This window comes from Anomaloglossus baeobatrachus, chromosome 2 (genome assembly GCF_048569485.1).
Source record: "Anomaloglossus baeobatrachus isolate aAnoBae1 chromosome 2, aAnoBae1.hap1, whole genome shotgun sequence".
NCBI classification, from domain to species: Eukaryota; Metazoa; Chordata; class Amphibia; order Anura; family Aromobatidae; genus Anomaloglossus; species Anomaloglossus baeobatrachus.
The window spans coordinates 288968084-288994237 of NC_134354.1; the positions used below are offsets into that span (position 1 = coordinate 288968084).

Consider the following 26154-nt stretch of genomic DNA (forward strand, 5'->3'; position numbering starts at 1 on the left):
ATGGCCACACAGTCAGGTTCAGGGCCGCAGAATTCAGATGGAAAAACGGCCCTTGAGACAGCAAGTCTGGACGGTCTGGTAGTGCCCACGGATGGCCTACCGTGAGGTGCCACAGATCCGGGTACCACGACCTCCTTGGCCAGTCTGGAACGACGAGAATGGCGCGGCGGCAGTCGGACCTGATTTTGCGGAGCACTCTGGGCAACAATGCCAGAGGTGGGAACACATACGGTAGCCGGAACTGCAACCAATCTTGAACTAAGGCGTCTGCCGCCAGAGCTCGGTGATCGTGAGACCGTGCCATGAAAACTGGGACCTTGTTGTTGTGCCGTGACGCCATCAGGTCGACGTCCGGCATCCCCCAGCGGCGACAGATCTCCTGAAACACGTCCGGGTGACGAGACCATTCCCCTGCGTCCATGCCCTGGCGACTGAGAAAGTCTGCTTCCCAGTTTTCTACGCCTGGGATGTGAACTGCGGATATGGTGGATGCCGTGTCTTCCACCCACGTCAGAATCCGCCGGACTTCCTGGAAGGCTTGCCGACTGCGTGTTCCCCCTTGGTGGTTGATGTATGCCACCGCTGTGGAGTTGTCCGACTGAATTCGGATCTGCTTGCCTTCCAGCCACTGTTGGAAGGCTTGTAGGGCAAGATAGACTGCTCTGATCTCCAGAACATTGATCTGAAGGGTGGACTCTTTCCGAGTCCACGTACCTTGAGCCCTGTGGTGGAGAAACACTGCTCCCCACCCTGATAGACTCGCATCTGTCGTGACCACCGCCCAGGATGGGGGTAGGAACGACTTTCCTTTTGACAATGAGGTGGGAAGAAGCCACCACCGGAGAGATTCCTTGGCTGCCTGAGAGAGGGAGACCTCCCTGTCGAGGGACGTCGACTTCCCGTCCCATTGGCGGAGAATGTCCCATTGTAGTGGACGCAGATGAAACTGCGCAAAAGGAACTGCTTCCATTGCTGCTACCATCTTCCCTAGGAAGTGCATGAGGCGCCTCAAGGGGTGCGACTGGCCCTGAAGGAGAGATTGCACCCCTATCTGTAGCGAGCACTGTTTGACCAGTGGAAGTTTCACTATCGCTGAGAGAGTATGAAACTCCATGCCAAGATATGTTAGTGATTGGTTCGGGGTTAGATTTGACTTTGAAAAGTTGATAATCCACCCGAAACTCTGGAGAGTCTTCAGTGCCACGTTCAGGCTGTGTTGGCATGCCTCTTGAGAGGGTGCCTTGATAAGTAGATCGTCCAAATACGGGATCACGGAGTGACCTTGCGAGTGCAGGACTGCTACTACTGCTGCCATGACCTTGGTGAAGACCCGAGGGGCTGTCGCCAGCCCGAAAGGTAGAGCTACGAACTGCAGGTGTTCGCTTCCTATAACGAAGCGTAGAAAACGCTGATGCTCTGGCGCAATTGGCACGTGGAGATAAGCATCCTTGATGTCTATTGATGCTAGGAAATCTCCTTGAGACATTGAGGCGATAACGGAGCGGAGAGATTCCATCCGGAACCTCCTGGTTTTTACGTGTTTGTTGAGCAGCTTTAGATCCAGGACGGGACGGAACGACCCGTCTTTCTTTGGCACCACAAACAAATTGGAGTAAAAACCGTGACCTTGTTCCTGAAGAGGAACAGAAGTCACCACTCCTTCCGCCTTTAGAGCGGACACCGCTTGTAGCAGAGCATCGGCTCGGTCGGGCGGTGGAGAAGTTCTGAAGAAGCGAGTTGGAGGACGAGAGCTGAACTCTATCCTGTACCCGTGAGACAGAATGTCTCTCACCCAACGGTCTTTGACCTGTGACAGCCAAATGTCGCCAAAGCGGGAGAGCCTGCCACCGACCAAGGATGCGGAGAGAGGAGGCTGAGAGTCATGAGGAAGCCGTCTTGGTAACGGTTCTTCCGGCTGGCTTTTTTGGGCGTGATTGAGTCCGCCAAGAATCTGAGCCCCTCTGATCCTTTTGAGTCCTTTTGGACAAGTAGAATTGGGACCTGCCTGAGCCTCGAAAGGACCGAAAACCAGAGTGTCCCCTCCTCTGTTGGGGTTTGTTTTGTCTGGGCTGAGGTAAGGATGAATCCTTACCCTTGGAGTGTTTAATGATTTCATCCAAACGCTCACCAAACAATCGGTCACGAGAAAAAGGCAAACTGGTTAAGCACTTCTTGGAAGAAGAATCTGCCTTCCATTCTCTCAACCACAGGGCTCTGCGTAAAACCACAGAGTTGGCTGACGCCACCGCCGTACGGCTCGTAGAGTCTAGGACAGCATTAATCGCGTAAGACGCGAATGCAGACATTTGAGAGGTCAAGGGTGCCACCTGCGGAGCAGATGTACGTGTGACCGTGTCGACCTGTGTAAGCCCAGCTGAAATAGCTTGGAGTGCCCATACGGCTGCGAATGCTGGCGCCAACGACGCTCCAATCGCTTCATAGATGGATTTTAACCAGAGCTCCATCTGTCTGTCAGTGGCATCTTTAAGTTCCGCCCCATCTTCCACTGCAACTAGAGATCTGGCTGCAAGCCTGGAGATTGGAGGGTCCACCTTGGGACACTGTGTCCAGCCCTTGACCACGCCAGGGGGAAAAGGATAGCGTGTATCTTTAAGCCGTTTGGAAAAACGCTTATCTGGATAAGCGTGGTGTTTCTGGATTGCGTCTCTAAAGTCAGAGTGGTCCAGAAAAGTGCTTAATTTACGCTTGGGATACCTGAAATGGAATTTCTCCTGCTGTGAAGCTGCCTCCTCCGCAGGAGGGGCTGGTGGAGAAATATCTAACATCTTATTGATGGACGCTATAAGATCATTCACTATGGCGTCACCATCCGGGGTATCTAGATTGAGAGCGGCCCCAGCATCAGACTCCTGATCAGTTACATCCGCCTCATCACACAGAGAGTCGTCCCGCTGGGACCCTGACCAGTGTGATGAAGTTGAGGGTCGCTCATAGCGAGCCCGCTTAGGTTGTCTGGGACTGTCGTCCGAGTCAGAGCCGTCACCCTGGGGTGCATGTGACACCCCCGGAGCTAGGAAGTGGTCCAGCTGAGGGGGACCAGGGGGCAATGATTCCACAGTGCCCATGGTCTGAGTTACTGGTCTAGACTGCAATGTTTCAAGAATTTTAGACATAGTCATAGACAATCTGTCAGCAAAAGCTGCAAACTCCGTCCCTGTCACCTGGACAGCATTCACAGGTGGTTCTCCCTGGGTCACCTCTAGCAGCGGCCCCGGCTGAGCAATTGCCACAGGGGCCGAGCACTGCACACAATGGGGGTCAGTGGAACCTGCCGGTAGAGTAGCCCCACATGCGGTACAAGCAGCATATAAAGTCCGTGCCTTGGCACTTTTGCTTTTTGCGGACGACATGCTGTTGTCTCCTTGAGAAATCTAAGGAGGGTATATAGCAGAAAATCACCAGCGACTGTACAGTGCAAAGTATTGCCAGCACAAAATACAAAGTACACTATGGCACAAGTGGGGGAGAGCCCTTGAGGGCTGCTTACCGCCCGCTGAAAAGCGGGTGTGAGGTCGTAGAATCCCTTGTCTGAGTCTCCCCGTCTCCCCTCTGCAGCTCAGCGTGCAGGCAGGAATGGCTGCCGGCGTCCTGTGAAGAGGGGCGGACCGTGGGCGTCACAAACAAAAGTGCGGGAAACTGCGTCCCACTGTGCCTAGTGTGAGGGCTGGAGTATGTAAAACAGACTCCAGCTCTTAGCGCTGCTGGTCTGTACAGCGTCCCGCCCTCCTCCTGACTGGCAGGTCTGGGGGCGGGAACGATACGAACTAGGCCGCAAAAGCCGGGGACTGTAGTAATCTAGCGCAGCCGTCATATATGCACGGCCAGCGCGGAAGTCCCCGGCGCACCACAAATCCCAGCCGCGACGCAGTAAAAACTGACCCCCGCGGCCGGATCGGCCGATCGTACTAAGTCACCTCACTCAGCTGTAGTGAGTAACGGCACAAGCGCAGCAGCGCTGTTTACCCCGGCGCACTAACACACCCAGCAATGCTGCAGTGTGCGTGCGATAAGCACGGGGACACGGAGTACCTTGATGGAGCAGGGTCCTGTCCCTGAGGAAACTCCGCTCCGTATCCAGCAGATCCTCCAGGGGCTGTGGATGGAGCACGGCCTCAGTGCCCGGAGACCGGTAAAGACCCACTTCACCCAGAGCCCTAATGGGGATGGGGAAGGAATCAGCATGTGGGCTCCAGCCTCCGTACCCGCAATGGGTACCTCAACCTTAACAAACACCGCCGACAGAAAGTGGGGTGAGAAGGGAGCATGCTGGGGGCCCTCGTATGGGCCCTCTTTTCTTCCATCCGACATAGTCAGCAGCTGCTGCTGACTAAACAGTGGAGCTATGCGTGGATGTCTGGCCTCCTTCGCACAAAGCATAAAACTGAGGAGCCCGTGATCCCACGGGGGGGTGTATAGCCAGAAGGGGAGGGGCCTTACACTTTTAAGTGTAGTACTTTGTGTGGCCTCCGGAGGCAGTAGCTATACACCCAATTGTCTGGGTCTCCCAATTAGGAGCGACAAAGAAAAATCTGTACAGTAAATACACTCAATACTTGGTCAGGGCTCCTTTAGCATGAATTACTGCATCAATGCGGCATGGCATGGGGGCTTTCAGCCTGTGGTACTGCTGAGATGTTGTGCAAGCCCAGGTTGCTATGATAGCAGCCTTCAGCTCGTCTGCATTGTTGGGTCTGGTGTTTCTTATCTTCCATACCCCATAGGCTCTCTATGAGGTTTAGGTCAAGCGAGTTTGCTGGCCAATCAAGCACAGTGATACTGCGGCTATTAAACCAGGTATGGGTACTTTTGGCAGTGTAGACAGGTGCCAAGTCCTCCTGGAAAATGAAATTTCCATCTCCAAAAAGCTTGTTGGCAGATGGAAGCATGAAGTGCTCTAAAATTTCCTGGTAGGTGGCCGCGCTGACTTTGGTCTTGATGAAACACAAGAGGACATACACCAGATGACATGGCTCCCCAAACCATCACTGATTGTGGAAACGTCACACTAGATCTCAAGCAGCTTGGATTGTGGCCTCTGCACTCTTCCTCCAGATTCTGGGACCTGGATTTCCAAATGAAGTGCAAAATGTACTTTAATCTGAAAGCAACACCTTGGATCACTGAGCAACAGTCCATTTCTTTTTCTCCTTGGCCCAGGTAAGACGCTTCTGACATTGTCTATAGGTCATGGGTGGCTTGACACAAGGAACGCAACACATGTAGCCTATCTCATGGATTAGTCAGTGTGTGATGGCACTTTAAGCACTGATTCCAGCAGAAGTCCACTCCTTGTAAATCTTCCCCCAAATTTTTGAATGACCTTTTCTTAATCCTGTCAAAGCTACAGTTATTCTGGTTGCTTGCGCACCTTTTTCTACCACACTTTTTCCTTTCACTCCACTTTGCATTATTATGATTGCTACAGAGTGCTATGTATCCAATAACCTTTTGTGGCTTACCCACCTTGTGGAGTGTGTCAATGACTGCCTTCTGGATATCTGTCAAGTCAGCAATCTTCCCATGATTGTGTAGCCTACTGCATCAGACTAAGGAACCATTTTAAATGTTTAGGAAGCCTTTGCAGGTGGAGTTCTGCTAATTATTCTAACTTTCTGAGAAAACTACTTTTGGGTCTTTAGTGGCTGTAAGCCATAACATCAACATTAACAGAAATAAATCACTCTGTAATGAATTTCACTTTTTGTATTGAATAACTGAAATAGTTTTTTATATTCTAATTGATTGATAAGCACTTGTATACACAGTAGACTCGATGCTTCCTTTTAATTTATACAGCAGTTTGCGTTTCCTATGTGAGGTCTACAGAACTCAGTGAAAACCATCTGATATATAGAACAGAATCTGTTTGTTGTATACACGAGCACTGCTGTACACAGTAATGGATACAGCAGTCTCATTGCATCCTGTTCTGTATAATGCTATCTTAATGTATCTGTTGTGATTTATACACCAGTCTGTGTATCCTGATACTATGTTATGCTAATATATGCAATCTCAACATATCCTTTATGAACCATATTTCTGTATCATATGTGATGTACTCCAAAGGCTCAGTGTACCCTATGTGATGTACATACAGCACTCTCAGTGTAACCTGTGGAATGTATATACAGCAATCTGCCTTCTATGTAATGTAGACAGTATTCCCATTGTATTTCATGTGATATCCCATCACCCCATGACAACAGAAGACCGGGACTTCTACACTGACCCAAGCTAGGGAGCCCTAGTTGTCCCTACTCCCAAAGCTACATTTAATGGTGACTAGGCCACTTTCCTTACCCTGCTCCCAAACAATCCTGATCTAATATTCCCCTCCCCCACCCCAGGGGAGAATCGGGCTAGGAGTAGTTAACCCAAATATGGACAAAACAGCGAAACCAAAACTCAATTACACAGCTAACAGATATATAAGACAATACATGAACAGAAGCGAAGGGAAGAAATAACCAGATGAGAGAATTTCCACAGTATGCCAAGTAGCACACAGTAGCACACAGTAAATCACCTGCAGCAGGAACACAACAGCATATGGACCAGGTTCGCAAATGCTATTGTTGGCATGGGAAAGTAGATTCCTCAATCTTAAACTGAAGGTATCAAAAAAAAAAAAAAATTCAGTAACTGAAAAAATGCAAAGTTTTAAACTTTTAAATATTTTTAATTGAGAATTTTTTTTTAAAAAAAGTGATATTTTCCACTCTTAAACACTGGGGGGGGGGGGGGGGGGAGAGCAGCTGCTGAAATCCTACTGTAGAACTAGCTCACTTTACAACTGCTTTAACACTAGAACTACTGGACTCGTGACACCTATATAGAAATACATGTTGCAAAGTAGTCAAAATGACTACCTCAGTAGCTCTAGTGTTAAAAGTGCCTGTAATCTGCTCTCATGTGTGTGATGTCACCCCCCTCCCAATCTGAGTGTTTCCAAAAGGATAAGAGAGAATGAAGTTCAGGGACACAGTGCGGAGCCATTTTGTTGGTGAAAGTAATCCTAATCTCTAAAGTGTCACTAAGGATAGCTGGTATAGTACCCCACTGTTTCCCGCACTCCACTGTATCCTGCACCCCCATATACTGTGCTGCTGGCTGGGATCGGAGGTCCGAGATGACATGCGACGAGGAGGGTGTGATCTGCAGCGGCGGAGGGGTGTGGGTTGGGGTTAGCACCAGTGGCGGGCGGGGGGGCAGCATACCAGGATCAGTTACAGTGCAATCACCGCTGCCCGGCACCGGTACTCTCACATCCCTGTGGGTGATAGGGGAAAGTGCGCTGTGAGTTCCACAAAGATGGCGGCAATCTCCTCCCTCTGCTGTGATCTGGACAGCCCAGAGGGCTGTGTGCAGGTCACAGCAGGCAGCTCTCTGTTGGAAAATAGGGTCGCAGCCCGACAACCAGAGTCAATGCACAGAGGGATGCCATAAAGGAGGTTAGTAACTGTCTTTACACACAGCAGATCCAAGATGGCAGCCCCCAGTGTTTCAGTATATATAGAATAAAAACTAAATAGTGAGTTTAATTTTGTACTAAAAATACTTTATTCAATAATCACTATTAATACAAAAAAACAAAAAAAAACACCCAAACACACGACACTTTACCTTTAAAGGCCTCTTTCACACGTCCTTGTCTCCGGTACGCGTTTGGTCCTTTTCCTCACGTACCGGAGACACGGGCACACGTAGACCCATTAAAATCAATGGGTCTACGCTCACGTGCGTGTTCTGCCATGGACCGTGTGGAGCATACGTGTGTCCGTGTGCTCCACACGTCAACATGTCTTTTCTCCGGCATCACAGGTGTCACACGGAACACAAACGGACCACACGGAGGTGTTCCGTGTGACACGCGCCAGAGAAAACACGTGTTTGAGAAAAAAAATAAATGAAAAAAAAAATATATCTTTACTCACCTTCTCCAGCCCTCCGGTCTCTGCCGCTGCTGTCACCCGCTTCCGACCGCCGCTCATAATGCTCATTGCATATTCACTTCACTGCGGCCGGAAGCAGCAGTGGGGAGTCGGCAGCATCGGAGACCGAAGATCAGCACCACGAATAGCGACGCCAGGGAGAGGTGAGCAGAAAGTTCCCGTTCTCCGTGTGTTATCACGGATAACACACGTAAGCTATAAACACCTCACGGAGGGCAAAACGCACCTCTTACACGTCCATGAAAAACGTGCGTGGTTTGTCACGAATGTGAGAAAGAAGCCAAAGGCAGGGAGTACCTGTGATAGGTCTCCAATAACCTGATCCAAAACGTAACCAGCAGGCTAGCAGAAATTAACTCCTGCTAGTCAGACCACTAATGAGCACACAACTGGTTGACATCCAAGCCTGCCTGTGCAACTCAGAAGCACCAGAGAAAGCAATGTGGTGTGTCAGTCTAATCTGAACAGCGTCCGATACCACCATGACACTTGGCTAATTTAGAGCCAAACACCGTGTGACAGATATACACTGCTGCCTTACCACTTTATTCAGCAAAATCTTTGTATCTTTTATATTGGTCTAAGGCTAAGTTCACACTTCCGTTGTTTTGCATCAGTCACAATCCGTAGCCTTGAGGAATTACGGTATCCTGCAAAATATTTTGCAGGAATCCTGTTTTTCCCCATAGGCTTCTATTAGTGACGGATTGTGACTGATTATGCTGCGTTGCATCCGCTGCGTCGCGGTCAGTCGTTTTTTAACTGACCGCCGGGCGGGAGCAACGCAGCATGTAACATTTTTTGAGCAGCGCGATCCGTAGGATTTCGCTGCGCATGCGCTCTCTGGCTCCCCACCCCCGTAACCAGGATAAACATCGGGTAACCAAGCAATGCGCTTTGGTTAGTTACCCGATATTTACAGTGGTTATGGGTGCAGGGAGCCCACGCTAAGCTGGTATCCAAGATAAATATCGGGTAACCAAGCAAAAAGTGCTTTGCTTTTAGTTACCCGATATTTACCCTGGATACAGTGTGCAAGGAGGCCGACACTTCACCACTCGGCTCCGCCCCCTCCCGCACTCCGCATGTGTACACACACACTCACACGGAGTCAGACATAAAAATTCTTGTCACCGTTGTCATCCGTTGTACAACGCATCAGTCACATGCGTCAAGCAACGCATGTGACTGATGCAAAACAACAGAAGTGTGAACTTAGCTTTAGTGTATATAATGTGACATATATACAGCAGTCTTATATTCTGTTATGTAAACGGCAGTCTCAGTACATCCCATGTGATGTACAGTGCTGGCCAAAAGTATTGGCACCCCTGCAATTCTGTCAGATAATACTCAGTAGTTTCTTGAAAATGATTACAATCCCAAATTCTTTGGTATTATCTTCATTTAATTTGTCTTCAATGAAAAAAGAAAAAAGAAAATTGTCATAAAGCCAAATTGGATATAATTCCACACCAAACAAAAAAGGGGGTGGACAAAAGTATTGGCACTGTTTGAAAAATCATGTGATGCTTCTCTAATTTGCGTAATTAACAGCACCTGTAACTTACCTGCGGCACCTAACAGGTGTTGGCAATAACTAAATCACACTTGCAGCCAGTTGACATGGATTAAAGTTGACTCAACCTCTGTCCTGTGTCCTTGTGTGTACCACATTGAGCATGGAGAAAAGAAAGAAGACCAAAGAACTGTCTGAGGACTTGAAAATCCAAATTGTGAGGAAGCATGAGCAATCTCAAGGCTCCAAGTCCATTTCCAAAGACCTGAAAGTTCCTGTGTCTACGGTGCAGTGTCATCAAGAAGTTTAAATCCCATGGCACTGTGGCTAACCTCCCTAGATGTGGAAGGAAAAGAAGAATTGATGAGAGATTTCAACGCAAGATTGTGCGGATGGTGGATAAAGAACCTCGACTAACATCCAAACAAGTTCAAGCTGCCCTGCAGTCCGAGGGTACAACAGTGTCAACCCGTACTATCCGTTGGCGTCTGAATGAAAAGGGACTGTATGGTAGGATACCCAGGAAGACCCCACTTCTTACCCCGAGACATAAAAAAGCCAGGCTGGAGTTTGCCAAAACTTACCTGAGAAAGCCTAAAACGTTTTGGAAGAATGTTCTCTGGTAAGATGAGACAAAAAGTAGAGCTTTTTGGGAAAAGCCATCAACAGAGTTTACGGGGGGGGGGGGAGAGGGAGAAGAGGCATTCAAAGAAAAGAACACGGTCCCTACAGTCAAACATGGCGGAGGACCCCTGATGCTTTGAGGTTGCTTTGCTGCCTCTGGCACTGGACTGCTTGACCGTGTGCATGGCATTATGAAGTCTGAAGACTACCAACCGATTTTGCAGCATAATGTAGGGCCCAGTGTGAGAAAGCTGGGTCCTCTTCAGAGGTCATGGGTCTTCCAGTCCAGCAGGACAATGACCCAAAACACACTTCAAAAAGCACTAGAAAATGGTTTGATAGAAAGCACTGGAGACTACTAAAGTGGCCAGCAATGAGTCCAGACCTGAATCCCATAGAACACCTGTGGACAGAACTCAAAATGGCAGTTTGGAGAAGGCACCCTTCAAATCTCAGGGACCTGGAGCAGTTTGCCAAAGAAGAATGGTCTAAAATTCCATGAGAGCATTGTAAGAAACTCATTGATGGTTACTGGAAGCGGTTGTTCGCAGTTATTTTGGCTAAAGGTTGTGCAACCAAGTATTAGGCTAAGGGTGCCAATACTTTGTCTGGCCCATTTTTGGAGTTGTGTGTTAAAGGATCATTGATTTGATTCATTCTCTTGTGTTTTTTCATTGCAAGCAAAATAAAAGATAATACCAAAGATTTTGTGATTGCAATCATTTTCAAGAAACTGAGTATTATTATCTGACAGAATTGCAGGGGTGCCAATACTTTTGGCCAGCACTGTATATACCGCATTCTCATATGTCTATAGCAGTCTCAGTTTAATCATGTGAACTATACAGCTGTCTCAGAGTATACTATGTGATGTATATGGTAGTCTCAGTGTATCCCATGTGATGGATATATAGTAATTTAGTGTATCATGTGATGTACATAGTGACGTATGTACTGTATATGCAGCAGTCTCAGTATACCCCATGTAACAAACTGATTACTACTATTACTGGCTGATGCTCAAGATCCCATCCCATGTAGTAATATAGAAGAAAATGGCACTATATTTAGCATGTAGTAATGCTATACAGCACATTCTGTTTTTATTGTTTTTGTTAGAACTGTTTTATGTATAAACTTTGAAAACCTAATAAAAATTATTGAATCATATTGTTTTACTGAAGCAATAACAAACTTTTTCAGAAAAATAGCTGATGACGGCTTGCGTTTCTCAGGCTGTTTTATTTTAAAGTATCATTTTAACTATTTTATTTTTACCTGTTACTGTCCTGAACAAATAAACTATTAACTTTAAAAAGAAAAAAAAAAAAATATGGCACTTGTAGAAAGTTGCAAATGAATGTTTTATTTACAGGTGCAATCCACATATCAATGGATAATATTTCGGCCAAACCCCTGACCTTCATCAGATGCAGATTGTTGTTAGACATCACTACTCCAATTATGTCCAAAGACCCTAAAACTAATATGCTGCTCCTATTTTGTCCAATGTTGCTTCCCAAGAACTCCAGTGGCATAGCGAAAAGAAAAAAAAAGTCAAAACACATTTAATCGTTTATTGATCATATGCATACAAGATCCTCAAAAGCCAATTAAAACCTATTAGAAAAAAAAAGATTATAAAAAGAAATTACACCTATGATTCAAATTTAGAAACATTGTACCAATTTATCCAACCCCACCTCCCCACCTCCACCCCCATATCCCATTTGATTACCATCTATTCGTGATGTATCCTTCCCAGAAGATTGCTCCATCTTGCCTCTGGCCTCCTCTTTGATTTATTTAAAAAAAAAAAAAAAAAAAAAACAACTTCTTGCATTCTAAGAGCTTCAAAAAAATAAAAATCTATCCAATAGCCAATTGAGGATTAGAAAAAAAATCCACATGAATGCGGTTAAGATGGGGCAGGAATCCATTCCTATGTTCTTGTTATCTGATCCCGCTCCATGAATCCTGGCAATGCATTCTCCCTATCCTATTCACTCCTTCCTATGATTTGAATCCAATGATCCAGCTCCAGGATTGTGATCCAGTGAGCCCTCTCCAATCCAAACCTTTACAACCAGCAAAACCAAAAAAAGAGGCAGAGTTAGATATTGTCAACATAGGTTTCTGGGAATTGATAAGTTATATGTGCATCTCGTAAAAAAAATAAAAAACAAAATCAATTAAAAAAAAAAAAAAAGTAATGGCACAGATAACTATGACATTCCCCAAACTAATGAATTTTACAGCATGATTTCTTTTTCCAAAATTAAAAAAAAAAATTAGAAATTAGATTACCTTCTGTAGGCTTGGAAAGAAAGAACAGCATTGGCACATTCTTTCATAACCAAATACCTGAAGGGTATTTTCAATCAATTAGAAAATGAATAGAATCCCAACACTTGTAAGACTTTAAAAAGGCAAGGCCTTTATCAAGACTGCATGTCCTGGCCTGAGCATAGGACGTACACTCAAAGTACCTGCAGCACAGGATTGCTCCATGTTATTTCAGGTCACAAGATCCGCCATAAGGCCAGGACATTTAGCAGTAGGACACTTTCTTCCTTTCAGTGATCAAACACTTTTCCTGGTTGTAAAGTGGTATATCACCAGAAAAAAAAGCCTTCACAAATGTTGGCATAATTTTGTATCAACCTGCTGCTCTTTTAAAAGGGGCAGTCCAGTTTCGTAGTTAAAATGCCTTTCTATGCCTAAATTATTAGATAATTACCTAAACTAGTAAAGTCTGACTCTTCTTTTACATACAGTAAATTGCAGTTATGAGGAGCCTGTCTGCTGCATGCTCACGAATAGAATTTCTTGGAGGCTCTAATTCAGTACTGCCAATCTGGGTGAGCGACCAACAAAGCCGCTCGTCCATTAAATCCATGTCTTTAGACCATTTATACTGTGCTTGTGGGAATCCAGGAAGAATATAAAACACTTCACTTTGTAGCATTGTATAATGTAATGGGAAGCTCCCATGAAATATGGCCACACAATTAGTAGATTTTTATGCCTCTCCACACTACAACACTAGAAGACTCATCAAGCAGAAGAAATTATCTGCGCCACAAATCAAAAGATAATTCAATAACACTAAGTGGTGCAAGGGCAAAGAAACTACTGGTACCAGTAGTAACAATATACTGATTGGATAACCCCTGTAACAGTTTTATAAAAAACTGAAAAATACTTTATGTTGTAAAACAAAGCAGTATTTACAGGTTATCCTTGCTATTATTTGGGTTTTATTTTACAGCATATACAGCTAGCCTCTGCTATTTATCTAGACAACACCCTAGACTGGTTTCGCATCGCATTTTTTCCTATGGCAAGTGGCTCCGTGGGGGGTTACGTGATAATCCCCCTACAAATATGATTTGGCGTATGTGCCAAAAGGGGACCATAGACTAATGGTGCAGACACTGCTTTGTCCACAATTTTCAGCCATATGTCTTTTTGAAGCAGGCAGCAAGACGAAGGCATATGCAGCCTAAAATGATGCACAAGACACACAGATTCCACCTGCATCATTATAGTTTATGGCCCAGTTGGCGTTCTAACAGAATCATGATTTGCACGGGGTTCTGACACAAGTCCCGACAGAACTGGCCGTAGGAGAAAACTATGAGATCCCAGACTTACCTGTTTTAGACCTTTCTGCACTACAGCTGGACCACCTCTTTTAAAGAAAAAAAAAAATACAAGTTGCTTTACAAAAAATATGTACAGTAGAATGTCATTGCTTAAAAGAACATGAGATCAAACTAATGAGATTTAAATGATCAGGGACTGTACAATTTCCCCTCAAATTCAAGTCTATTAACCCATCTCAAATTCTAATAAACATCTGTAAAATGAAAGGGTAAATTTGAGACAAAAAAAAACAAAAAACCAAAAACATTTTGTGCCTGAGAACAAGCAGGTAGTTGCTGCCTACCTGCCTGTTGCACCCGGTGCCATTCTTCACCAACATGGAGCAGTCACAGACCACTCCTGCAACTTTCTCTGACATTGCAACAGAGCAGCAGTATTTCATTTGCTCTACTCTGTAGAAGGACATCACTGCTAATATGCGTATTGACAATTGGCAGCTTCAGTTAGGCTACTTTCACACATCAGTTTTTTGCCATCAGGTTCAATCCGGAAAAAAACGGGTAAAACGGATCCGGTACCGCATCCGTTTTTTCCCCATAGACTTGCATTGGTACCGGATTGTACCGGTTGGCTTTGCGGTGCATCCGTTTTTTTCCGGATGCGGCAAAATTTATCAAAGCGGCGGCCGGAGGCAACGTATCTTGCAACGTTTTTTTGTCCGGCAAAAAAACCGCATCGCGCCGGATCCGGCGCGATACGGCGTGTTTTACAATGAAAGCCTATGGACGCCGGATCCGGCGCAATGCGGTAAAAAATGGATGCGGCTACCGGATCCGTTTTTGTAAACTGCGCATGCACCAAATTAATTAAAAAAGCTGATCCTTCAAAAAAAAGGACAAACCGGATGCAAAAACGGATGCAAACCGTATCCACCGGATCCGGTTTTGTACGCATCCGGCATAACGGATCCGTTAAAAACCGGATCCGGTGGATACAGTTTGCATCCGTTTTTGCCGGATCCTTTGCATCAGGAAAAAAAAGGATTGTGCCTGAATGCAGAAAACTGATGTGTGAAAGTAGCCTTAGGCAGCGGGGAACCAGCTGTAAATCAGCATGTGGCAGTACAGTGCTGTCTACACAGCAGAGTGGAAAAGAAGCCTCCACTCTGTTGACAAATCCATTGTTTAGCCAGCAGGAGGGGTCTGACTGCTTTGTGTCAGCAATGAACAGCACCAAGCACAACAGGCAGGTAGCAAATACCTGCCTGTTAGCACTATTTTTTTTTTTTTAAGTCCCAGATATACCCCTGAAGTAGAGATCCAGTGTCTTTCATGTCATGGTTTTGGCTTAGCAGTCTGATGATATATTAAATACTTTAAAGGGGGTTATCTGCTACTTTTACATTGATTGCCTATCCTTAATGGTGGGTTGGGGGGATGGGGAGGTGTTGATGGGTCTAAGTCTACAATAACATTGATGACCGATCTTAAGGTTAGGCCATCAATGTAAAAGTAGTGGACAATCACTATAAATAATATGAAAGACCAGTATGCTAGAAAAACAAAAATATAGGAGTGTTCAAATAAAAAAAAGGTAGAGAATCAGAGTGCCACCTACAGGGCTGTATTACAAAAAAAATGTCAGTTAGTAGGTGGGACACTGAATCAAAATCTTACAATCTACACAAACTGATTTGGAAATGTATTTAATTCATATTAAAAATAGCAAATATATACCAGTCACAAAGAGGACATGCAGAGTTAGCAGTAGTGATATTATACTCTACACGTTAAGTCCACAAACAAGCGTATTGTGGGCACATTTACTGAAAAATGTTGGATTTTACTATAGAAAAACACTTGGTTGCCTATATTGGGCTTTACTGTAGCATAACTTCAATACTGCCAATTTCATCTCACAATAGCACTTGGAGTCATACCATGGCCTCCATATTTGATTTGATCCTCCTCAAGCCTCCATTTGACAATCCTAAAATGATTGAAATGTCCTCCATTATGCTTTAATCCATCTCTTCAGATATGTCTACAGAAAGACACATGAAAAGTCAAGGTAAAGTAAGATTTCCCCACAAAACGTAATAAAAAAAAAAAAAAAAAAGTATACGATAGCCACCCAAATCCCCATTGCAAATAACATTGCAGTCAACACACCAGCACGGGTGCTTTTGAAAAGTGGCTAGTTTACTTGCAGTGTGGTTTTGCCTATAGCTGTCGAAATTCATCTCTTCTAGGCATAACATAATTAAGCAGGAACAAGTAGGTATAAGAATTAGCCTTGCTATTCTACACAACATGCTTAACACTTCAAAACTTTAACAAAACAGTGAATAAAAAAAAGCAGATTAAACTGTTTACAGATAAGGATCTAAAAATTAAAAAAGAAAATAAATCACTGTCAACTATTTATGTGCGTGAACGGGATCTGCTGTGGCGGGGAGAATAGCGAGGGGATCCACGGCTTCTTCTTGGAGAGTAGCTGCGGCTGCGACTGTTGCTTCTACTACGGCTTCTGCTACGACTACGACTGCGAGAACGTGATCTTCCATAGCTTGGACTTCTTGGACCATCAACTTTTACCCGAATGTAGGCAGTTTCTCCCTATTAAACAGATAGAACCTGGGATTGAACAAGCCAAGCTTAACAAGCTTTGCATTTCAGGCAAGATGTAACTCTACATTTCAATGTAGATGATGGAATCCACGATCTGAGAGCTACTTTCGCTTACCTTCTGACCCTAAAGATAATTGTTAACAGCCATGCAGGAAATAGAAGGGATGCACTGAAATATACCTACCTCATGGGACCTAAATTTAGTGTTATCCAGTTTCCGCACAGCATAAGTCATATCTTCTTTTCGCACAAATTCCACGACACCTGTACCATCCCGGTAAACATCGGCATAACATACATCACCTGCCTCACGCATGTGATCCTTCAGATCCTGCCAGCTTCCACTTGGAGGCAGTCCTAGAAAAGGGAAAACAAAAATTCTAGTTACACTCCAACTAAGCATCAGAATTGTCAAGGCCCTTAAGGGGAATCTTCCACCGGGTTATTGCTACCCCATCTGAGAGCAGCATAGATTTAAAGAGCCATTTGCATGTTTTCTTTGCTGCAGATCCAGCAGTTATACAGAGCTCATGACTATGCTGAACTACCTAGCATTAGTACTCTTGATAAAATCACTGTTTAATCAACAGGAGATCATCATTAAACTACACTAAGCAGCCCAGTGACACCGCTGGGATCAGGATATCTGCCCCTACATTATGATGCTCTTCGATTAAATGGCAAAAACCTGGTGACAGATTCCCTTTAACCCCTTCAGTCCCCAGGCATTTGTTGTTTTTTTTTCTTTGCTCCCCTTCTTCCGAGAGCCGTAGCCTTTTTATTTTTCTGTCAATCTTGCCATATGAGGGCTTGTTTTTTGTGGCACAAGTTGTACTTAAGTGAAACCATAAGTTGTACCATAAAGTGTACTGGAAAAACGGCAAAAAAATTCCAAGTGTGGAAAAATTGCAAAAAAAAAAAAAGTGATCGGACAATAGTTTTTGGGATATTTTATTCACAGTGTTCACTATATGGTAACACTGATGTGTCATTGTGATGCCTGAGGTCGGTCTGAGTTTGTAGACACCAAACATGAATAGGTTTACTTTTATTTAAGGGGTTAAAAAATTTCACAAGCTTGTAAAAAAAAAAGTGGCGCACGTTTTGCGCCACTTTCCGAAACCCGTAGTGTTCTAATTTTTCTGGATCTATGGCTCAGTGACTGCTTATTGTTTGCGTCTCGATCTGACAATTTTAACTGTACCATTTTTGTGCAGATGCTACGTTTTGATCGCCTGTTATTGCATTTTGCGGAGACCAAAAAAAAAAAAAAAAAACAACGTAATTTTGGCGTTTGGTAAACAGCGTAGCGGCAAAAAAAGTCCCCAGATTAATTGATTTTATATTTTGATAGCTCGGGCATTTCTGAACGCGGCGATACCAAATGTGTACATTTTTTTAACCCTTTAATTTTCAATGAGGTGAAAGGGGCGCAATTTGAACTTTTAGTTTTTTTTTTATTAATAGTTTAACTTTTTTTTATTTTACTGGTCCCCCTAGGGGGCTACAGCAATCCGATCGCTCTGCACTATCTCCAGATCACAGCGACAGAGCTGAGAACTGCAGATATGTGCTTTACTTTCAATGCTGGCTGTATTCCGGCATTGAGAGGAAGTGACTCATGTTAGCTACAGGCGCCACCACATGACCCTGTGCTACCATGGCAACCACCGAAAGTCACATGATTATGTCACGTGACTTCCGATGGAGGCGGGGTAAGTCACTAATGGCGGCGCACATACATCTCGCTGCCAGATTTTGGCAGCGGGATGCAAGGGGTTAATAGTCGCATGTGGAAGCAATTCCACTGACGATTAGCAGGCACACGTCAGCTGTTGAAAACGTCAGGGGGCGGGGATTAACCCGCACACAATCCATGACGTACCCAGTATGACATAAGACATTAACCCATTAACGACCTAATTGTACAATCAAGTTGTGTGTCAAGTTATTCTATGTGCATCAATTTGATATTATGCACCATTTTAAGAAACTCCTACTGCATGCAACCTATAACACCATAAATGTCACCTACTGTGTCAGCCCTCTGCAATAGCAGTTTACAAAAAAAAAAAAAAATAAAAAAAACTGGCTTAGGGTATGTTCACACAGGGCTTTTTTGGCAAGTTTTTGCTGCATTTTTTAGCTGCGGATTTGCCTTGGTTTTATGCAAATCCATGCTAATTAAAAAGCTGCTTTTTACAGTCCCAGCAAAGTCTATTAGATTTCTGAAATCTCATGCACACACAAATACATCAGTTTTTTTCCTGACTTATCAAATACCTGCGTTTTTGGTCAGGTTTTATAAGAATGAGCATGTCAATTCTTTGCTGCATTTTCTCAAAAAAAAGCAGCAAATCCGCACCAAAAACGCCACAAAAAAAGCATGAAAAAAAAACGCACCAAAAACACAGATGACTCAAAGGAAATTTCCTGCCATAAGATCAGGTTTTGGTCAAGAAAAAAAAAAAAAAAATTACCAAAAAAGCCCTGTGTGAACATAGCCTCAAGGCCCTGTGAACACTGCGTTTTTGTTGCAAAAAAAGTGCGGTTTTTGTTCATGATCTTTCTGCAGTGTATCTCCAGCAAAATTTATGGGAAAACCAAAACGCTGTGCGCACACTGCGTTTTTCTCCTATAGGTTTTGCTGCAGTATTTCTGCAACAAAAAAGCATGATGTCACTTTTCCGCAGGTACATGCGTTTTTGCCATAGATAATGGTAAAAAGACGCAGGGACTAACCCGCGGATGCGTTTTTACCCCGGGTGCGGAATTCTGTCAGAGGGTGCGGATATTTCTTAAGAATAGCAAATTTCCCAGTGCGCACAGACTCTTAGGCTATGTGCGCACTAGAAATGTGAAGTATTTCAAGAAAATTTCTTGAGAAACTTCTGGGAGTTAAAGATTTCCGGACCTCCGGAAAAAATCCGCATGCGGATTTGCCGCGGTTTTCCTGTGGGTGGTTCCCTGCGGATTTTGCAGGCTGTACTGCCGAAATCCGCAGGGTACCTGCGGAAAAGAATTGACATGCTCATTTTCTCAAGAAATTTTCTCGAGAAATTCAAGGAAATTTCTTGAGAAAAAGCCGCACAGTGCGCACAGCTATTTTTTTTTTCTCATAGAATTTGCAGGGAAATGTCTGCACAAAGATGGCAGACATTTCTCAAGAAATTTCCGTGGCAAATCCGCAGGTAAAACGCACTAGTGCGCACAGAGCCTTAGACCCATCATTTGTGCCCCTGGTCTTCCCCAAGCGAAGCAAAATCTATAATTATCAGCGGAAATGAGTACAAATAGGAAGTCTGATGATCAATACCACCATTTTTAAAAGCACTCTTCCAGCCAGGATGCTGTACAGTGATTGATTATATAATTTTTTTTATGCACATAAACTAACATTGATGGAGGGGGAAGAAAAAAAAAAAACCCTGCCCCTCATTTCCTTGTAATCTAGTGTAGGCATGTCTCAGCACCAAACATGAGCAGAAGGTGCTTTAAAGCGCACCAATCACCAGGATTTTCCTATATAACCTAAAGCCACTGCTATACTGGCACTATCAGGCCGATTCAATACAGACCTTTTAGTTGTCAGATCGGATGCATAGTTTTTGAAACACAAGCAAATAAAGGTTGTAAAATGATCAGCTTTTTGATTGGCAGCAGCTAATAGGTGGGGTGGGTTTTGATAATGATTCCCACCCCTATGCCTGTTGTTCCTTCCCCCTATCTTATTTATGCTATCACTCCATTATAGAAAGTATTTTACTAATGGTTGTGGCTAAATTAAAGTGGCTGGTATGACCTTGCGGACGTCATACCCATGTGATCAGAAGGGTTCAGGGTCTCAGCCAACAGAAAAATAATGTTGCTTCCTGGTATAAGCTGTTGGCTGAGGCCCCGCCTCTTCTGGTCACATGGGTATGACATCAGCAAGGCCCTGCTAGCTACAGCCATTAGTAAAACACTTCTAGAATAGAATTAGCATAAACAGATAGGGGGAGAAACAGACGGCACTATGAAAACCCACCCCAGCTATCAGCTTCTGCCAATCAAAAAAAAAAACCTTCATTTTTCAAACTTTACTTGCATTTCAAAAACTATACATTCGAGCTGACAACTAATGGTATATATAGAATTAGCATGATCGTGCCACTATAGCACTCGCTTTAGGTTATATAGGAAAATCCTGGTGATTGGTGCACTTTAAAGCCACAAAAAAAAAAACAAACAAACTGCTGACAGCACAAGTCTCTTGCAGTTAATTTGTTTCCGTCAACAGAGCTGAAATAACCATGACTGGAGAGCTCCTGTTCTCATCAGAAACTGCCCATCTACAGCCAAAACGTACTAAAGTCAGCCAATGAAAGAGCCGGGTGGGTGGGTTTCTATTGCCAAAGACTATGCTAATGTGCTCACCTGCAGTGAACCATATTAAACAGGGAGCTAAAGAAGCAGTCTTTGGTGACTAGAGCCAAAAAGATCCTGCTCACCAAAAAGTTAGACTGCCCATCACTAGCTCCCACTACAATCTGCAGCTCCTGCCAGCATGCTGTACGATCCAGGAAGTATCAAAAGAGAATTACTCATGCTGAGAATCCCTGGTCTGACCTCCTCTGGGGTGTGCTGTATATACCCCCTCTGATGCCGCCTGCTGTATAATTGGCTAGTGCCACAGACATGGGAAAAGTACACGCTCCTAATAAGAAGACTTGGAACCCATGTGGCTAAGCTTATATCTTAGAACTAAAGTTATTACAAAACTGCAAAAAAAAAAAAAAAAAATCATCAGCTCTTCAGCCTGTATATCAGAATATAAATAGTGATGGGCAAATAGTAAATATTAGTTTTCAGATAATGTATACCAAATACTATTCCAGTGTATGTCACAAGAAAAATGCTTTTCTTTTTTTCCTTTAGGTCTATTCCTTTTTCCCTTTCCCCAATTCCTCCCTTATTCCTTGTATTAAAATTTGTAAAATGTTAATAAAAAGATGCAAACCACAAGAAAAATGCTTGGGTTCCCCATTGACTTGCTGTAGGATCACTATTCGGGACAAATACAGGCAAAGTACTTTGGGATTAGTTACGAATAATGTGAACATTAAGAACTTAAAGCAAAAGTCTTCATTCTTATTTCATAAATCAATAGTACACATGAAAATCAACTGTCCAATGTATCCAAAGTTTACTTCTTCCTTGGCCAGAATTGGTCCGTATTAAAATTCTTAATTCTGGAGGTAAAAATCTGTATTTTATTGAAGACTTTCCCATTACTGAGGTAGGAGATGAGAGTTGTTACGGCTGAGATTCTATGTAGATAGAGGGAGGAGGGGGCGGAGCTCTCCTTTTAGCTTCTCCCTCCATCATAGAATCTCATCAGTAACAGCTGCCATCTCCTCTCAAGAGTAATGGGGAAGTCTTCAATAAAACACAGATTTTACCTTAGTAGAGAATTTTGATAATGGCTAGTGATGAGCGAGCACTACCATGCTCAGGTGCTCTGTACTCTTAATGAGCAGTTGGACACTCGGTGGGGCTCAACTCCTGGACAGAGTACAGTGGAACCTCGCTTAAGGAGTAACCCAGTTAGCGAGTATTTTGCTATACGAGCAAAGCTTGCTGTAAATTTGTAACTCAGTTTACGAGCAAGCTTTGCTGTACGAGCAAATACTCACCACACACACTTCCGGTTCCGTCCATCCACCGCGCTCTGACCCGCTCTTGCAGTCCACACAAAAGCACACACACACACACACACACACACACACACACACACACACACACACACACACACACACTATGCTCACCTTGCCTTCCGTTCCATCGCCGGCCTCATGGTTCTTGTAGTTCGCTGGTACAGGATGTGTATCGGGTAACCATCGCGATGAGGGAGGAACTTCCGCTATCAGCCGCTACTTAAGACAGCACGCTGACCAATCAGAGGCAAGCGGCTCCTGCCTTTGACGTCAGCTCTCTGGCAGCTGAAGCTCCTGCATCGGTCGCGATTGTTACCCAATACACATCCTGTACCGGCGAACTGCAAGTTCCAGGAGGCCGGCGATGGAACGGAAGGTAAAGTGTGTGTGTGTGCGCGCGCGCGCGTGTGTAATGGCACAATAGGGGACCAGGATGGGATATTTAACAAGTTGTGGAACGAATTGTCTGCATTGCAATGATTTCCTATGGGAAATCTTGCTTCGCTGAACGAGTAACTTGGTTAACAAGCACAGTCCCAAAACGGAATGCTCTCGTTAACCATGGTTCCACTGTATAATCAAAGGGAAATGCGAGTATTTTTGTGGAAGTTCTGCTGGAAAAATTCTTGAGTTTATCAACTTCCATTATTCTCAGTACAACGAGACGAGCCCATCCAAGTGTCCGACTGCTCATTAAGGTCGCTTTCCCATTTAGTTTTTACCTACGTTCAGTGGTTTCATCGGAGCTTCCGTCCGAAATACATTTTGCTACGTCTGGGTGTCTGACTGCAGAAAGCGTATACGCCTGAAAAGGGTGCAAGAAAGAACATACACTGACTCAGTCTGCTCCATTACAGTCAATGGTCCCGTCGGCGCATGCATCCAAAACCGGTTTTTCAGAGATGTTCGGACAGAAACTACGACGAGACCACTGAACATAGGTAAAAATGCAATGTAAAAGCAGCCTAACAGTACAGAGCATGCGAGCATGGTAGTGCTCACTAATCATGCCTGATCAATTCTGAGAGAAAGAAGCAAATTTTGTCTAAGATATGTAATATATATTACAAAGCTTTTGGCATTTTGTGTGTGAAATCAATGCCTGGAAGGGCTAAAAAAAAACAAAAAAAAACAAAACAAAAAAACAGGGGAAAAAAAAACAAAACACACGAACAATTGACATGCTGCAGGTTTTTTTTCATCAACACCTGCAAGGAATAAAGAAGAAACGTGCAAAGAGCAAGTCAGAATTCTCATTGACATGCAGATTTGGGCAACAATCTGTACCAAATCTACAAAAAAAACCCTGAAAAGTGCGCACAAGGACATGAGAAATCCAAGGCTTGATCGCAGAATAATGCTTGATGAAATGTTCACAAGCGTCATTGGTGTAGTGGCTTGAGCAGCAGGGTGGGACTGTGGGTCTGGTCCTCTGCAATTGCTCCTCCTCTGCCTTGTCTCTTCTGCATTTAAATTTTGCACTGCTGCCATTAACACTCTTGGCAGCACGTGCGCGTTCCTATTGTGCCGTTATCTTCAATGAAATGGTGCCAGAATTAGCGCATGTGTGTACTGCGATTTCCATCTCCATTTTATTGAAGACACTATGGAAACGAATATGAGCGGTAGCAGTGAATGAGCAGTTTTGTTTGTTTTCCACTCAGTGCATGTGCTGCCGAGTCCTCACTAAAATGGCGCCAGAGATCACAGTATGCACATGTGCTGACTTCGGCGCCATTTTATTGAAGATAGTGTCAAATATCAATGCACACCCGCAATGGCGGATGCGGTACAGAATTTAAATGAAGACAAGTAGGCAAGGCAGGAATTGCCGAGTACCTGACCCACAAAGTCCAGCCCTGTATCCTAGCACCATAATCATGTAATCTGTATCCTAGCACCATTATAGCACCTTCTAGTCTATAGGGCAAAAACCTGGTGGTTGGTTCCCTTTAGTATTCACATGCAGCTTGCTTGCTAAATATTTTGTGCAAATTAAAATCTGAATTTTAAACTACCAACAAGTACTGATAAATTACACATGTACTCCTCACATAAATGGTAGGAAGAACAAACATTGAGCTTGTGAATCGCCCGGAATGCACTCGTTTCCACAGGAAACAAATAGAAGCTGTTTAAGTAGTTTTCATATACTATGAGAAAGGTAGAAAAAAAACCAAAACAAAACACCACACAAATGTACCTGAAACTACTACTCTGTACTCTGAGCGCCTAGATGGTGGTCCGTATCTTCCACGGGGTGCGCCACCCCCACCGCCGCCGCCACCACCACCACCACCGCCACCACCTCCTCCGCCTCCACCACCACCGCCTCTTCCACCTGTCCCTCGACCACTTCGTGGAAATTCAACACGTAGACGATAGCCATCATAGTCATATCCATCACGACCATACACCGCATCTTCAGCATCCCTTCAAAGAAAAAAGTGAAAGTCAAGAAACATTTTACAGACTGGCATGAACTACTGTTTACAGAGGCCTCATGAGCAAATCTTTGGCATATCACAAAAAAAAAAAAAATTCAGTGGCCGCTCCATCTCAGGTATACAGGACACGGCTAGAGGCTATAGCATTGGTGGCCGCTCCATCTCAGGTTTACAGGACACGGCTAGAGGCTGTAACATTGGTGGCCGCTCCATCTCAGGTTTACAGGACACCGCTAGAGGCTATAGCATTGGTGGCCGCTCCATCTCAGGTTTATAGGACACCGCTAGAGGCTATAGCATTGGTGGCCGCTCCATCTCAGGTTTACAGGACACCGCTAGAGGCTATAGCATTGGTGGCCGCTCCATCTCAGGTTTACAGGACACCGCTAGAGGCTATAGCATTGGTGGCCGCTCCATCTCAGGTGTATAGGACACCGCTAGAGGCTATAGCATTGGTGGCCGCTCCATCTCAGGTTTACAGGACACCGCTAGAGGCTATAGCATTGGTGGCCGCTCCATCTCAGGTGTATAGGACACCGCTAGAGACTATAGCATTGGTGGCCGCTCCATCTCAGGTTTATAGGACACCGCTAGAGGCTATAGCATTGGTGGCCGCTCCATCTCAGGTGTATAGGACACCAATTGTGGATATAACCCAGCCGTGCAGATCCAGACGGCAGCTGCTAACCATATGGTCAAACCTGCGTCAGAAATTGAAATCAACAGGGGCGCCCATATCACTGGTGTGTAAACCTCTACATTGCACACTGTAGTGCCGGTACAGGAGCTCTCGGGGCCTCCGCCATCCTAGCACACACCATGCAGCCTGCAAACAATGGGCTCTGCCTAGTGCGCCTCAGGCGGTAGCGCCCCCGCCACACGTGCTGATGGCTGCACACCGCCCATCCCCCACCAACAAAGCGCGAGTGGCGCCTCACGGAATCCTAGCACGAGGTACCACACACAATTACCTGGGGTCTTCAAACTCCACAAATGCAAATGGTGGGCCGCCTCGTCTATTCTTCAGATCGATGTCCCGTATGGCGCCGTACTTGTAGAACACGTCCTCAATGTCCTTGGTTCGGATGTCAGGCGGCAAATTCCCCACGTAAATGCGGCAATCATTGTTGCCCGCCGGCCCCCTAATCACGCCACCCCCTGACATCTCCAGCTTGAAGGCTTTACGTAGAAACGATTTAGGAGAAAAAATAGAAAATAGTCGTAGAAGCAAAGGCTTCTCCCGAATGGTCGGCTGGTGAATGAACTTCACAAAATGGCGTCCCGTGTCTCTTCAGCCTGTACTAAGAACACCGCCTCGCGCAATGATTCCGAGCGGGGAATGCGAACAGTGTAACCTTCCGCCAAGCGAGGAGGCGTGGCTACCAGAGTGGGCGGGCGCCACATAGAGAGCGTATGTGTGGGAAACCCGGGGCTCACGTCACAGTCACACACCACAGGCTGAGCGAGCCGGGCGGCCCATGGATGACGCCCACAGGTCCGGCCCATGTGGCACTGGCGGGAAAGGTTTTGTTCTCTGGAGTCGGCCGGTTCACGCAGTGCTTTGTGCTGGGAAGCTTTGTCCTAGTGTACTGCGGGCTGTGTTATTAGCAGAATATTGGGCAAGTCTGCATGTGGCCTAGCCGTGTAAATGTC

General features: G+C 44.9%; 1 protein-coding gene across 7 annotated transcripts; it reads right to left on the minus strand.

Moving 5' to 3' along the window:
- Positions 1–11682: 11682 nt before the first annotated feature.
- SRSF1 (serine and arginine rich splicing factor 1) lies at positions 11683–25832 on the minus strand. 7 transcript variants are annotated; one of them, XR_012750466.1, is made up of 6 exons: positions 25473–25832; positions 24258–24487; positions 16543–16715; positions 15668–16346; positions 13777–13813; positions 11683–12197 (listed from the first exon to the last, which is right to left on the minus strand). XR_012750466.1 is itself a non-coding variant. In XM_075335840.1 (4 exons), the coding sequence occupies exons 1-4, from the start codon at positions 25664–25666 to the stop codon at positions 15742–15744; spliced, it is 627 nt and encodes a 208-aa protein (XP_075191955.1). In that variant the 5' UTR covers positions 25667–25832; the 3' UTR covers positions 15418–15741. The 7 variants fall into 7 exon arrangements, 2 of the variants coding, with proteins under 2 accessions (XP_075191955.1, XP_075191954.1); XR_012750465.1 differs by having other exon boundaries at positions 11683–11739; positions 11858–13813; XR_012750468.1 differs by lacking the exon at positions 13777–13813 and having other exon boundaries at positions 15668–15771.
- Positions 25833–26154: the final 322 nt, after the last annotated feature.

Coding starts and splice junctions, on each gene's coding strand:
- SRSF1 (XM_075335839.1), bottom strand. CDS start 25,666: ATGTCAGGGGGTGGCGTGATTAGGGGGCCGGCGGGCAACAATGATTGC. Junction 24,488..25,472: donor GTGGAGTTTGAAGACCCCAG/GTAATTGTGTGT, acceptor TTTTCTTTGAAG/GGATGCTGAAGATGCGGTGT. Junction 16,347..16,542: donor CTAAATTTAGGTCCCATGAG/GTAGGTATATTT, acceptor TCTGTTTAATAG/GGAGAAACTGCCTACATTCG.